Consider the following 15,533-nt stretch of genomic DNA (forward strand, 5'->3'; position numbering starts at 1 on the left):
TGACAGGTGAATAACACTGATTATGTTGTTATCATGGCACCTTTCAGTGGGTGGGATATATGAGGCAGCAAGTGAACATTTTGTCCTCAAAATGATGTGTTAGAAGCCAGAAAAATGGGCAGCGTGAGGATTTGAGCGACTTTGACAGGGGGCAAATTGTGATGGCTAGACCACTGGGTCAGAACATCTCCAAAGCTGTAGTTGTTGTGAAGTGTTCCCGGTCTGTAGTGGTCAGTACCTATCAAAAGTGGTGAACGCAGTCGGTTGCGTATGGGGCTGCATAGCATTATGACCACCCGGTCATACTGTTATTATGGCTGATCCGTGTATTTCTGCCATTCCTTAAAGTCTCCATGCCACCCTCTTGCCACCCCATGAATATTTCTCTAGATCCTCCCCTGAGCTGAAAACAGTGTCTCTCTCCCTTAAAACTCCCACTCTTGTTAGTAGTGTAGGTGATGGTTGAGTTTGTTTATAGTAATTATGTCCCAAAAATTAACATGTTATTAATAGATATTGAAACACAAGGGCATTTAAGACAAAAAAGACAAAACCAAATGACCATGCACATGGACCGTGCCTGCCTTTTTCTCACTGAAGGTGATTGATTTCACTAACACCTCCTCCTCACTTCTCCTCCTCTTCTTCTTCTACAGAGATGCGTCCCCACAGGACTGTGTTCACACGGGCCATTGAGGCCTGTGACCTACACTGGCAGGACCGACACCTCCAGCACATTATCGCCAGTGACCTCTATGCTAACTACTGTTACCATGACAACCAGGAGGGATCCCTCTTTGACGCACGCGGCTGGCCCTTGTGGCATGGTGAGTCTGTGTGTATGTAGGTGTGTGTGAGTGCATGTGTCATATTAGTTATGCATGCACATACTTAGAAAGTCTAGTAGCCAATGAAAGGATATTGGGGTTAAAACTTTGTATTTTCGTCAGAACATGTCCCAACGGCCTGTGCCAGGGTGGATGCCCTGCGTTCGCATGGTTACCCAAGAGAAGCCCTTCGACTGGCCATCGCTGTGGTGAACACGTTACGACGGCAACAGCAGAGGCAACTGGAGCACTTCCGCCGACATAAGAAAGGTGAAGCTAGTTTTTATTCTTCAACTTTTTCTATATGGTCAGAATACAAATTAGCAAGTGACTCATTCTCACTAACTTATCATACATACAAACACCGTCATCCTACATCCATCCCATACATAAATACCCTGGAATATCAAGAAAAAATTATCAAAAAATCCTCCCGCTGTAAAGCTTGTTTTTAAGTCATCTATTTTTGGAAACCAGAGTAATTAATTGCCAATAGCAAAAAAAAAAAAACTCTTGCATGGTTGTTGAAATAACACCTTTCTTTCAAAAGCAAGTTCAGTTTATTTTCATTAACTGTCCTTATCATTTCATTTGATTTAAAAAGTGTTCATTTTCCTAGTGCTGGTCATTTTAAACATATATATTTCAGTTAAAAATCTTTGTCTTCTCTGTCTTGTCTCAGAGTTGCTCCATAAAGGCCATACCTCCATAACCAACATGGAGGGCTGGGTAGGACACCCCCTGGATCCCATTGGTACCCTGTTCAGCACCCTGACAGAGTCAGGACGAGTGGGAGAGGAGGGCGCTAACACCTGCTTGGACCTCTCAGGTGCTGCTGACTTACAGTAACTGGCATCCTGAATCAAACAAATTCACACATGTTTACTTAAATATAGCTCCGGTGCTATGGCAGCGTATGAAACTTCTAAGCCAACACAAATCCAAAAAAGATTATACTGTATGTTTTGTGTATGCTTTCTTAGTACCACATTCTTGTAGTATATGATTTGTATATGAAATATATGCTGTATAATAACATACTGTATACACGGGCAACATATAAGTATAGCATTATCCAAAATGGACAGGGCTATAATCATGAAGGTTCATAAACATTTTTATAAAATGTGCATTTTTCAACATGCTGTATATTCCCAGGGACTGATTTTTAGTATGGATTTATACTCAAATTCCTGCCTTGTAGAGTAACTTTTTAGGCTTTAGGCACATAATAAGACGTATTTGTCAGGTCTTTCATATTTAAATTAAATTGCAGATGTAAGAAAGTATGTTACTTAAGGGCACATTCACCTTCAGTCTGTTTGTCTTATCTTATCATGCCTCCTCTCCTGATTCTTCAGTTCTCCTCTCCTACGCTCCGCGATCACTCTGTCCCTCATTGCCTCCTCTGCTCACAGAAATAGCCCTCTCCTCTGAGGTAGAGAAATGAACAGAGGAATGCTCCTGAGCCATCTTTATTTTGGATGGTCGTTGGGTCAGACCTCTACTGTGTGACTGACACAGTGGTTTTCCATAGGAGACAGTCTCATCTAGTGTCCAAAACCTCAGAGAATAACACAGACATTGACTACCACTTTGTGCCAAGTCAGTGCCTTTGTTTCAGCTCCCTTTCTCCTCATCTAACTCTATTTTCTCTTCTCTCTCTCCTTCACAGACTGCTCCAGTGTTGTAAGCCGAGCAGAACTACAGCGAATGCCCGTGCAGCGATTGCTAGGAGACGGTGAATCGTATGTGGCGCTGGCAGTGGAGACGGCTCTCATCGGCTTAGGCCAGCAGCGGGTGATGCCCGATGGGCTGTACGCTCAAGAGAAGGTGTGTCGCAATGAAGAGCAGCTATTGGCCAAGCTGCAGGAAGTGGAACTGGACGACTCCCTGGTCAAAATCTTCCGTAAACAGGCCGTCTTTCTACTAGAGGGTGAGAGAGCAAAAAGTTAATTCACCCCTATTGTCCCTTCATTTCACTACACTTCCCAGCAGTCTCCACACATACAGACGCACCTCCTCTCCTTCTTTTCTCTCCCACCCACGCACCAAGAACCTACACATTCTTGCTAAAACAGGAAGAAACACATTGGACTCTGTCTCACTATTTATTATCCTTTCATTTTGTGGTGCAAATAGAGGCTGAGCTGCCCTGGGCCAGACCAAAATGAGCTCTTTACACAGTAACACCAGGGGTATTGTGTCAGCACACACATGCGTGCACATACAACAGTGTACATTTACAGGACTGGGGCTGAAACAGAATGAGTTTGGTTATGGGAAAGGCAAGAGGAGGGAGAGGAGGGGGGGGGTGGCACATCCTGAAGGGCCCTGCCCAGTCAAACTCCACTCCAGTCCCCACCCAAACCCCAGCCCTGCGACCACCCACCTCTGGCTCCATTACTAATAGAGCACCAGGCTCCGAGGCCTCTGTGGGCCCCTGGAGGCTGCAGCCGCGCCACTGTGTGATGTGGTCTGTGGCTTAGGAGTCTGTTGGGGTTTAAAATAACCCACCAGAGACGAGGGGAAGTGCAGGAAGAGACGAGGGGGAGGGAAGGGAGAGAGTGTGAGGCCAAGTCTGCACACACGACCATATGGTTCTTGACGTCACAGGTTGCTTTAATGCCGCGTGGCTTTGTCTCTTCCAGGGTGGGAGGGATAGACCAGATAAGTCACTCCTTAGTATACCATAAAAAGCATAACTCAGTATGCAACAAAATGAAAATTCTGTTGTTGTTTTGTTGTGTATTTATACTTTGTATAGCATAAATTTGATGAAAACACCATAACCTTTGTTGACATGACAGAGATAATTGTTTTATCAGTGAATTTCTTCCACTTGTCACTAAAAACAGCCCCCGTTTTGTGTGTGTGTGTTGTTTTCTGTGTTTTTTGAGCAGCTGGTCCATACTCTGGCCTTGGAGAGATCGTCCACAGAGAGAGTGTTCCCATGCACACCTTCGCCCGCTATCTTTTTACCTCTCTCCTACCTCACGACGCTGAACTGGCGTACAAAATTGCACTGAGAGCCATGCGGTAGGTCTCTTCAGTGTGTGTGCGTGCGCGTGTGTGTGCGTGCGCGTATGTGTGTGTGCTGCTGTAATCATGTCAAAACCTTGTAAATCAAATTTTATTGATTTTCATTTGTAGAATTAAATGCTGATCCTTGGATTAAGAATGTCCTCCTGAGTTTGAGCTAATGGAGCCTTTTAAAAAATTACAATGGAAACCTCTTAAATAGAGGGTGGCCACTCACAAAATATGTCTGTTTTTCTAAAGTGGAGACCAAAACCTCAGACTTCTTATAATCATCTGACTGTAATTAGACTCTGCATCGCTTGTTTAGTACCTTTTGCAGATTGCAGTCAAACTCAACGCACTCAGATTTCAGTTGTTAATCACCTGATCAAATTCAGATTTGTCCAGAATCCAAAACTCTTAACCTTGTAAAAATGTTTGATATTGTAATGCATCTAATACAACTAAAGTAACTAACCTAAACATTACAAGATAGTGTGTAGTGACCTCTCTGTTTGTTTGCAGTCTTGTGCGTGCTTTCCTCAAGCTTTAAACTCAGACACTGTGGCTGAATCATGGTTATTATAAGAGGATTTTAGAAATACAAGGACAGTAAAAAAAATATAGAGCGTTTTTATGTGCGCTTGTGTGTGCGCGTGTGTGTGCCCATGTGTTTATTTGGGGTCCGTCCTGGGTCTGACTGTGCGTTTTCCATGTGATCTCTCTATATTAAGCTTCTGTGTGTATTCATCTGTGGACAATGTGTACATGTGTATGTGTGTTAATCAGTCTGCGCTGCTGTGTTTTGATGTTGTGACTAGTGGGAGCTGGATCAGTGAATATTAATTACATTAATGAGAGTGTAATTAGTGTGGCTGTAATGAGGAGGAAGCATACACACACACACACACGCAGGGCCAACAGGGAGAGGGCAGTGTGGGTAAGATGTTTGTTGTGTTTCTACAAAGCTAGGCTTCTCCATCGCTGAGAAACTGGCAAATGATTAGTGAATGAATGAGAAGTGAGTTTTTCCGGCTTGTACCGGCATGTGTCACAGTCGGCCGAACGGAGAACAAACGGACAACAAACACATCGTTTACACTTTTCTCCAGTTAACCGGTTAGGAGGCGTCAGGAATTGAAATAATGTGCTTACAAAACCAAAACAACATGGTTGGCTTTCTCATTTAGGGGCTCTGTGGTTTCAAGGTTGCACATCCAACCGCTGAGTGTCCCCTCCTTGCCTCTAAACCCACGTCCCAAACCTGTTTTCCCTGAGTCAGCCACTCCCCTCCCTGCCTCCCTTGCCACTTTTCTTCACCTTCCCCATTTCCTCCCCTCACCTCCTCCATCCTCACTCCTGTGGTGTGAAACCGGCGATTTAGAATAATATGGCCACTTATGGGTGCTCCTGGGAGCCAGGGGTGTCTACTCAGCACATAATGAATGTGTGTAATGTAGCGTAGTGTAATATGATAGCATATACCTCCCTGCTCCCACGGGACGGCGGACAGTTAAATATAGAGGAGGAGGTAAAGGAACCAGGGCTATTTTAATGGACCCATTATCACACTATCATTGATACAAGGAGAGAGAGAAAGTCTAGCTCTCTTGCTCATTTACACACACACACACTTTTTCACTTGCTTACTCTGTTTGTCTTCGTCTTCACAGTTGCTCTCCAGCTTTTTTTTTTAATTCAAGGAAGTAATCTGCCTCCATACACAAATGCATATGCAGTAGATTTAGCAGAGTATTTTAGTGTGTGTGTGTGTGTGTGTGTGTTTATGCGCTGTGCATGAGGTTAATTAAAGCGTGTGAGAGCAGCATATGCTGCGCGATGGCTTGGTGTGAGCGGCCAACACAAAAACAGTGGAGCTGCCTACTGGTTCACGGTCTGCCCAGATTTTGACTGCAGCCACAGAAGAAGCTCTCTCCAGAGACTGTCCTTATCGCAACTCTTTGGAAGCCAAAGAGACAAATCCCAGCCGCTTGTTATCATATGAGATTTCCATATGAGATACAAGTCTTCCAATGCTAATGAATCTAGATCCTCGCTGTAATCCGCAACCTTTGATCCTCTGCATAATCCATAATCTTTGAATATACAGCCCTGTGTATCACAACTGTAGTCTGAGGATACAATAATAGGACGATGATATGCCAATGACATTCACACTTACACTTGAAGTTAGGCCAAACTGTGTAGCCCTGCACAGTCTGATACCACCTGAAAATACAATGTTTTTTTATATTTTCATAATTTTATCATGCAAATGTTTGTATGAAAAATTTTAATTCAAATTAAGATGCAGGGAATCCATAGTTACAGTAGCAGAGGAAATATTCAGATTACTAAAAAAGTACCCATACTACACTGTAAAAATATGACTACAAGTAAAAACACATACCCATAATGGCCCCTGTAAGTGATGTATAATTATATTAATGGACCATTATTGACCATTATTAGTGATGCATAACATGTATGCTGCAATTTAGTGTTTAGCGAAGTGTAGCTATTTTCAACATATAATCTTGGGTAGTGTCGGTAGCAGTGCATTATATTTTATAAACTGATCATATGCTTTGTATGTAGAACCCTAATCTAAAAAATAACACAAAGTAAACCACTTGTTGGTGCAATGGTGCAATATCATCAGCATCTTGTTATATATATATATATATATATATATATCTCTAAGCATGTGGACCAAAACTACTGCACTATCACCACAGATACTGTACCCTGGAGTAGAAAGTATTACTGTGCAAGTGTATATCTTTGTGTTTTAATTCAGTTAAACGATTACATGAACCTCTGAGTTGTAGAAAATCCTTTTACTCTTTGTGCTCATAAAACTTGTTCGACACCTTGAAAAACAAAAAGAAATGGAGAGAAGATAGATCACTGAGAGGTTGATATTTTTGAGTTTTTTAACTGACGATGAAGACATTTGGATGCGTATTTGCTGTGTGGGAGATGAGGCTTTACTGAAAGCAGACGTCATTTCAAGCATCTGAGACACTTTAGAGGAGTGAAATAAAATTTGGGGTTACGTTTCGGGTCATGTAAGAATTGATCCCTCCCGTCAGACATTACGAAGGTTTCCAACTTTGAGTTTGTGTATAGAGTGGAGGTCTTCCAGCGGATGTGACACTTGGTTGATCGATGTGTGCTTGATAGATTATTAAAGTGAAGGGTGTTTACAGTCTGAGGGGGGAAGGAGCATGAGGTAGAGAGGTCAGTAGTCATGGTGATACTGACCAGAAACCCAAAAGGCCTCAGGATTTAGGTAAAACCTGAGAAGACTGCTTTTTATCAAAGTTTCTTCCTCTCTGTCACTTATATGTGGATTTGAATATGTTAATATGCAATTCAGTATATATGTGCTAGTGACTGCCTCATAAATAATCCTCCCAGTACCAAAAACCCCAAAAAACTACCATGAGTCGCTGCTAAATATCTGTCTTCCGTAGTCCCTCGCAGACTTCCTCCACACCACTGCCCTTGAATATTTCTGTAGCGATAAGTATTGCTGTGTCCCTTTCAGATGTGACAGGGTGCTACAGTGCCACAGGACCCGTTTGACACCAGAGCTCCCCCTCCCCCTCACTACCTCACACAGGAATTGATTGCCTCTTCCAGCTCGCTGTTAGTGTTTTATATATCATTGATAATACATGCTTATATCCAGTCACGGCAGTGCTGTAAAGAAATATGCGTTTAATTTGATGTTTTGAGTGCACTTGACATTAAGTTGAGAGTTTGTATAGTGCTATCGCATAGAGAAGATGATCGTGTTTATAGCCAGTATGCACCGATTTGCAGTAGTTTAACAAGGCGCTCGATGAGAACGCTACCGTAGCAGAGAATGTACTGTACTTGTGCTTGGATTGAATGCTTCAGAGCACCCCATTAGGGTTTTTTCATCATTTATTTTCTTTTTGGTTCCCATAGAACAATAGCCCAGTATGGATTTTCCTCCCAACATTTTGAGGAGGTTATTTTTCAGCAGGCCAGGCCTCTCAAGCTCCTATCCAATGGAGGCCTCTGGGTCTCTGGTGAAAACCAAACAAAGACAGGAATGTTGATGAGGCCTCCATCTTTACCCAGGGCTCTTTTTTTTTGCTTTGCTACACCCCAGGAATCTTCCAGAAGGCCCCAGTGTGGTGGAAGCTTTTAGCAGCTCTTTAGATGTGTGTGGAGTGAACCCGGCTGTTGCTAGGGCTTCCAAACTTCTCCATTTTACACTAAGTGTCAGTGTTCACACTCGCATGCATCTCGACTGAGTTTTTGTCACCTCGTTTCGAGACGAGGCTCGCTTGTGCCCTCTTGGGCAAAACCGAGTGACGAAGAGGCTGTTTTTGTACATGCCTTCACTCAGGTGGCAACAGTATCACATGCACTTTGCTCTGAAATTGAAACTGGCATTTAGCATCACATTGCATTTACCGGGCTGCTTTGATGTGTTTTCAAAAGGGCAGGTGTGTGTGTGTGTGTGTCTCTTTCGCTGAGCGTGTGTGTGTGTGCATGCATGCGTGTGCTGGCTCTTTTCATTCATGTGTGTCGGTATTTGTTTGATGTGTGTCCAGCCTTACGGGGCTGGAAGGTGAATTCCTTAATTTCCCCGTGGACTCAATTAGCTTTGTGATTGGCTGAGAGAAGGCCAGGTTGTGCTGTCTTCTGAAGGAAGGAAGACCTTTGAAACTGAGGTGGGAACAGAGGGAAGAGAAGTGAAGCAGAATAGGAGATGAGCCGGCCACAGTGGTAATGGTGGTGGTGCTTGTGGTGCTGGAGAAAACTTGGGCCTGTCAGTGTTATTATAATGAGAGAGAGAAACTAGTGAAGCTCCTTCATCCACTAGCAGGTGTTGCGCGGCTCTGACTTCATTATGACCAATTAGAGTGAAGAAAATACTAATTATACCTTGGTTTCTAGGTGATTAAATACTAGGTTGGAAGTAAATTGCAGGGATAGACTAACTCTAATCCCCCTGTGATCACTAAAGTCATTTTCATTTTGAAGTCACTTTCAGACCATCATAATGAAGACTTTTTCTGTCTGTACAGTATTTCTGTCTGTCTGCTTGTTACTGTATGAAGACAGAAGTGATTTCACTGTTTGATGATTCATGGACCTTTAGTGTCCAATTATCATTCTCTCCATTTCTCTACCACTCTGTCTTTCTTACCCTAACACCCCTTTTTTTCATGCTCTGGTACAATGTACCATATTATTTTATGTTATGTATTTAATTCAAGTGGAATGGTTTCTGCAGAAGAGCGCTTTTCTGACCTAATTTTCTGTGACTAATTCTCTGTCAGGTTGCCAGTGTTGGAGTCGACGGCCTCGTCCGGTGACCTGTCGAGACCCCACCACATCGTGTCCGTGGTGCCCAACCGCTACCCGCGCTGGTTCACCCTGAGCCACATAGAGTCTCAGCAGTGTGAGCTGGCCTCCACCATGCTCACTGCTGCCAAAGGTGCAGATATATTCACAAAACACACATATTGTACACAGAACAAGGTCTATCCTGGTAACTTACTCGATGATATTGATGATTCTCAGATAGCATTAGCAAAAAACACATTAATACAAATAAGTGCAGCAGTAATTTCTATCCTACTCTAAAGCATCCCTGTGTTCGATTCCCTTCCAGGTGACAGTCGGAGGCTGGAGACAGTCCTGGAGTCCATCCAGAAAAACATTCACTCCTCGTCTCATATCTTCAAACTGGCACAGGATGCGTTCAAGATCGCCACTCTGATGGACAGCCTGCCTGACATCACACTTCTCAAAGTCTCTCTGGAGCTGGGACTGCAGGTACGGGAAAAGCTTACAGCTCTTGAGGAAGAAATCTACTGTAAATGTCGTAATGGTTCAGTTATTCAGTTAGTTTATTCTGGTGTTCATGAAAAAAGGTTTTGGTGGCATTATCTTCTTGGAAGATAGAGGAATATAGAGGAAGATCATGAGGGAACAATATTTGCACTATAGGGTGCAGTCGTTCCTGTTAAATGACTTCATATTCCATGGCCGTTATATGGCCATGCAGAGCAATCGCTAGACCTCATGACTCCCACGAGATGTCACAGTACCATTACAGATCCAACTTAGTGTATCCTTTCTGAAATCAAATTTTATTCTGCTTCAAAAACTCACAAAATGAAGTGATTATCAGACTGGTTTAAAGCTTCATTTTTTTTTGTCATATGAAAAACTTTTTGATAAATACAGTCTTTATTATATAGGTAGATTGTGTAATTGATTTCTACACAGAAAATGTGGTAGGAAATATTGTTGTTTTTTCATCTTTGCCATTTTCAAGTCTATTCTTCTGTAGTAAACCAGACTGATCTAGGAGAGACTATATTCCTTGCAATGTCACCATACATTCCATTATTTAAGTATTTACTTTGAAGGTTTGACATCCTCACAGCAGCTGTGTCCCTCAGCCAGTTAGAAAATGCAAATGTGGAGTGAAACAGAAAAAGGGTTTAAGTATGTTTGATGACAAATTAACATTAAATGTGTCTGTTTAATGATTGATGTAATACAGTATTGCCCTTACAGTTCTTCAACTATAACACTGTTGAAGTGACAGTTGGAGTAGGTAACAAAAAATATTTAACATAGTCTTCAATGGGAATGATGGAGATAGTTTCCTTGTTCAGTTTCCTCTACAACTCACCTGTCATTCTCCGCCCTTTTCTTTCCAATCTTCCTCAGGTGATGAGAATAACTCTGTCTACATTAAACTGGAGGAGGAGAGAGATGGTGCGCTGGTTAGTCACATGTGCCACTGAAGTGGGTAAGTGAGCCTGGTTACTTGTTTCTGTTTTATTGTTCCATGACGTACTCGATCTGATGGCTTAATTTTCCAACTTTCTCATCATTCTGTCCCATTCGTGTCTGCCAGGTGTGTACGCACTGGACAGCATCATGCAGAGCTGGTTCACCCTCTTCACCCCCACAGAAGCCACCAGTATCGTGGCCACCACTGTCATGTCCAACAGCACTATCGTCCGCCTGCACCTGGACTGCCACCAGCAGGAGAACCTGGCTTCATCTGCCCGGACCCTCGCCCTGCAGTGTGCCATGAAGGACCCCCAGAACTGCGCCCTCTCTGCTCTTACACTCTGTGAAAAGGACCACATTGCCTTCGAGACAGCCTACCAGATTGTACTGGACGCGGCGGCGACAGGGATGAGCTACACACAGCTGTTCACTATAGCACGCTACATGGAACACCGCGGTTACCCGATGAGGGCATATAAGCTGGCAACGTTAGCCATGGCTCATCTGAACCTCAGTTACAACCAGGACACACACCCGGCCATCAACGACGTGCTGTGGGCCTGTGCGCTCAGCCACTCGCTGGGGAAAAACGAGCTTGCCGCCGTCATCCCCCTGGTGGTGAAGAGCGTGAAGTGCGCCACCGTTCTCTCTGACATTTTGCGGAGGTGCACGCTGACCACGCCGGGCATGGTCTCGGCACTGCACAGTCGCAGGAACTCTGGGAAGCTGATGCCCCTGGACAAGGCGCCGCTAAGGCAGCTGCTGGACGCAACCATCGGGGCCTACATCAACACCACGCACTCGCGGCTCACACACATCAGCCCGCGCCACTACAGCGAGTTCATCGAGTTCCTGGGGAAGGCCCGGGAGACTTTCATGATGGCTCACGACGGACACATTCAGTTCACCCAGTTCATAGACAACCTGAAACAGATCTACAAGGGCAAAAAGAAACTAATGATGCTTGTGAGGGAGAGGTTCGGCTGAGGGTGAGGCTGGGGGTCGCCAAAAGCTCCCCTCCCACTCTAGTACTTTTCTATTAACTTGAGTCTGCCTTTTGAACTTCTTTTGGACTTATAAAATAGACAAGTAAAAAGAGGGATGTGACTTGTAGAATGAAGCAAAAAGAGAAAGGAAAAGATGACAAAAAAATCAACAGAGCCACACGCGGTATTATTGTTCTTGCTGTTGTTATTGTTATAAACATTATTACTATTATTATTATTATTAATAATATTATTACTACTATGTGTACAGAAGTGTTTTTATTTTTCAGAAGAGAGGAAATTTGTCATGTTGTGAATGTTGTGTGTATTTCTCTACATGTGTGCGAGAGGAAAATGAAAAGTGAAATGGCTTTTTTTAAAATTTTTGTTCCTTTTTTATTTTTATGATTTAAAGCATCTTTTTTTCCCTTTTTCAGTGTATATTGAGTTATATGTTGTCAAGTGGCTGAAGCCCTTCTACAATAGCGCTCATGTAAAAACAAAAAAGAAGAAGAAGAAGAAGAAGAAGAAAACCAACGTCTCGGCATCCTCAAAGAGAAACTAAGGCTTTAAACCACACAGAGCACCTCCCTCTGTCCAGGCCCTCAGCAGTGGGCGCTGGGCAGCACTGCACAGCTTAGCTCGGCACAGCTTGGGTTAGCACTGACAGAAAGCCGCCATCAGCATTTCTTAAGACACAGCAGTAGCAGCAGCAGCAGCACTTGAGCAGCCATTAGTTTTCTCTGGGTCCCAGGCATTAGCTTCATTACACACAACAATGCTCTTAGCTAACTCGTGTTGTTGTTATGGTTGTAATCTTCCCCACCTCCATAATGAGTACCTGTTTTAGACAGAGGACAGTATGCAGGCACTACAATGATGGCACATTAGACAAAGATAATGAGTATTATTGTTTCCTTAATGTAATGTAGTACAGCTGTGATTTTTAATGGCCCAAGTTTGACTAAATAACCGTTATAGTTGAGTTTTCTAGTTTAAAGTAGATACCCAGAGGGAGACAACTACCTCATGATACGGTATTGAACCTGCTCCCTTTTTTTTTTTTTTTTTGCTATCATGATATTTATCATCTATGATAGCTGACAGTGTTAATTAAACAGTGAGACCAAGGTTATTATGAGGAGATGTGGAGTCAGATTCCTGCTGAGGTGTTTCTGCGCTCAGCTCTGCTGTACGTCACTGCCCTGGCATCGGTACTTACACCCCCCAAAAAAAATTGGCTCTAACACACTTGGAAGATGTGTCAGTATGTCAGTCCCCTCTCATCTCTACAGCCACCGTTGTATGGTATTTCCAGACTAGGCCAGTGTCATTTCCCTCTGTGCATGTGAATCATAGAAATTAGACTTTCTACTGTTATAGTTCATTGTGTGGAAACTTCAGTAATTGTCAACCAGAACGTTCTCAGGGATTTCTCTACACAGGAAAAAAGGCGGAACAAATGAACGACTGACTACAGGAAAAAGACAAAAACATGACACAACATGAGTGAGCATTTATTGTACTCTGTATATATGCCATAGTATATGTCTGAATATGGAGGATCTGAAAGTATATGTTAACTAATTTATACAGAGTATTCTATGTAATGTGAAATACTTGAAGCCGCTGTAGTTTGCTCTCTCTCTCGCTCTCCTTCTCTCTTTTGTCTTCTCTTTTTTTCTCTTTTGTTGAAAACAGAACATATCAGAAGGACTAGACTGACCTTGTTGATGGCTTTTTGGACTCTCAAGGCCTCATGTGTTCACATTTGAGACGCTGGATCCCGTCAGAAATGCAGGATGAGTCAGATTGTGAAGGCGGAGAAAAACATTGTTGTTCATTCCTGCTGACTAAAGCATAGATAGGGGATGGAGGTAGACTACTTCAGGCCATTGGTCAATAAATGTTTGAAAGTACTTAATTATGCATGTAAGCTGTTGCACTAGCCTAGTTTTCCATAGGATCCTATGGGGAAAAATAACTATAATGTGCTTTATACAGGAGCTAATTGGAGATGAATCTGGTTAAAAATCATGTATTATGTGTCCAGCCTTACATGCATTTAAGGACATTTCGTGGCTGAAGTCTGCCTCATTTTGCAGTAATATAACCCTTGTCAAAGTAACTTCATAGTTGTGCAACTCAACAAGACTCACAATGATATTTATGCACAGGTTCAAACTAGCTAAGATTAAAAATCGAGTCTCCTCAGTTCTTCTTTCATTCACTGCAGAATTTCCAGTGTCCTCTGCATTGTTCAGCTGTCCTATCATTACTTGCCTTTTTTACCTTCTTTACATGTCTGATTTTTCTTTTTTTTACTGTGCATCTTTTTCTATCATGTTCATTAAAGATAAAAGCAGCCTTTTCTCTTGCCTTGTCTTAACGCTTTAAAGTAACCAAACAGGAGATCTATCTAACAACCAAACGCGTTCTAAGAGGTGAGAGACAACCCACCTTGGTCCCAGCTTTAGTGTCCTTAATTAGTAAGTGAATGGCTGTGTAACCCATGCTTTAACAAAGCAATTCCTCACGTGTGTTTGGTGAAAAAATACGTTGTCCAGTGTCTCTTGTTCTCTTCAGAAACAATTTCCTCTGAGTCTTTCTAGCTGTTTTTTTTTTTTTTGTTTTCTTTTTTTATGTGTAGGAATCTTCTGCTCTCCCATTTTATTTATTACAATGACCCATGTATACATGCTTATGAAATTAAGATTTGATACACCGATATCAATTTATTTATGTAACTAAATCACTGTTTTATAATCTTGTTAATGAGTCAATAATTGATTTTTTTTGTTTTTGTTTTTTGTTTTAATAAAAGTTAGTTTTTTGAAATGTATATTCTATGTCCTCTGCTTTTTTGCACCCCAACACAGGAAATTTTTATTTTTTTTGTACAGCTGCACTTTTGTCTCAAAAGGTCTGTCGTGGATTGTTATGGGACGCGGTCTGTGAGCTTGAAGACGTGCGTCGGTCGGTGTATCAGCGAGCGCCGATCAGTCAGGATGGTTCAGATCTCCATCAAACAGTGGTGTCAGAAAAAGGCAAAGAGGGATCACTCTCACTGGCAGCAGCTTTCACGCTGTCATCTCAGGCAAGCTGACGAGGAATATGAAATGTATCAATTGATATTCCCATGGTCTTTGTAGCTTCTGTCAGGCAGCCAGGCTCAGCCAACCACAATAACCTGTTTACATGCATCCAACACTGACAGTGGTGCCACAGGATGACTAAATCAGTGTATGTAGTTTGTCAGGTGTGTGTGTGTTTAGACATGTTTTTCTGCGTGCTCCTTCTTGTTTGCATGCCTCTGTGTGTCTGTCTTTTTGTGAGTGTGAGTGTGTGTGTGTGTGTGTGTGTGTATGTGTCTGTGTCTGTTAAGGCCTTTAGGGAGCGAATGGGAACAGGTGGTAGCTCCAGACTACAGGAGCTCCTGACAGCAGTAAGGTCCCCAGACTCCCAGCCCCTCATTAAACATTGACACAAAAACACTGCAACTGTCTGTGTGTGAACAGTAATGAAGCGCAGGCGGCTACACCGGTATACACACTGCAACTTAGCACAGCACGAGCTCTCAGTCCACGCCTGTGTGTCTGCGTGTGTGCGTGTGTGTTGTCCATCTGTGTGTGCTCATTAATGAGGCACATTTGTCCATAGAGGTGTCCACTTAGATATTGAGGAATTCGTCAGGTTTAGTAACAAAAGAACCCGTCTGCTGTCAGAGGCCAGACAGAACTGTCCATTTGTTATGTGATGGATGCATGCCTGTGAGAAATAGCGTGTGTGTGTCAGTCAGAGCATAAAAACACACATGTATGTGTGTATCCATGCAGCCTACACTTGTTCATGTGTGTGTGTGTGTGTGTGTGTACTAGACAACTTCCTGTGTGTCTGA

General features: G+C 42.8%; 1 protein-coding gene across 1 annotated transcript in view; it reads left to right on the top strand.

Annotated features, from left to right (window-relative positions):
* LOC118325981 (zinc finger SWIM domain-containing protein 6) overlaps window positions 1-14,435 on the top strand; it is a 44,990-nt gene extending 30,555 nt beyond the window's left edge. Inside the window, exons 6-14 of the mRNA XM_035658864.1 lie at window positions 657-827; window positions 951-1,097; window positions 1,510-1,656; window positions 2,503-2,763; window positions 3,731-3,866; window positions 9,176-9,333; window positions 9,511-9,674; window positions 10,581-10,662; window positions 10,771-14,435. Of these exons, the coding sequence (XP_035514757.1) occupies window positions 657-827; window positions 951-1,097; window positions 1,510-1,656; window positions 2,503-2,763; window positions 3,731-3,866; window positions 9,176-9,333; window positions 9,511-9,674; window positions 10,581-10,662; window positions 10,771-11,636 (2,132 nt within the window). The 3' untranslated portion in view covers window positions 11,637-14,435. The remainder of the gene's footprint in view (window positions 1-656; window positions 828-950; window positions 1,098-1,509; window positions 1,657-2,502; window positions 2,764-3,730; window positions 3,867-9,175; window positions 9,334-9,510; window positions 9,675-10,580; window positions 10,663-10,770) is intronic.
* Window positions 14,436-15,533: the final 1,098 nt, after the last annotated feature.

The sequence above is a fragment of the Morone saxatilis genome, unplaced genomic scaffold (genome assembly GCF_004916995.1).
Source record: "Morone saxatilis isolate NCDOM2014 unplaced genomic scaffold, NCSU_SB_2.0 Contig16, whole genome shotgun sequence".
Classification (NCBI taxonomy): domain Eukaryota; kingdom Metazoa; phylum Chordata; class Actinopteri; family Moronidae; genus Morone; species Morone saxatilis.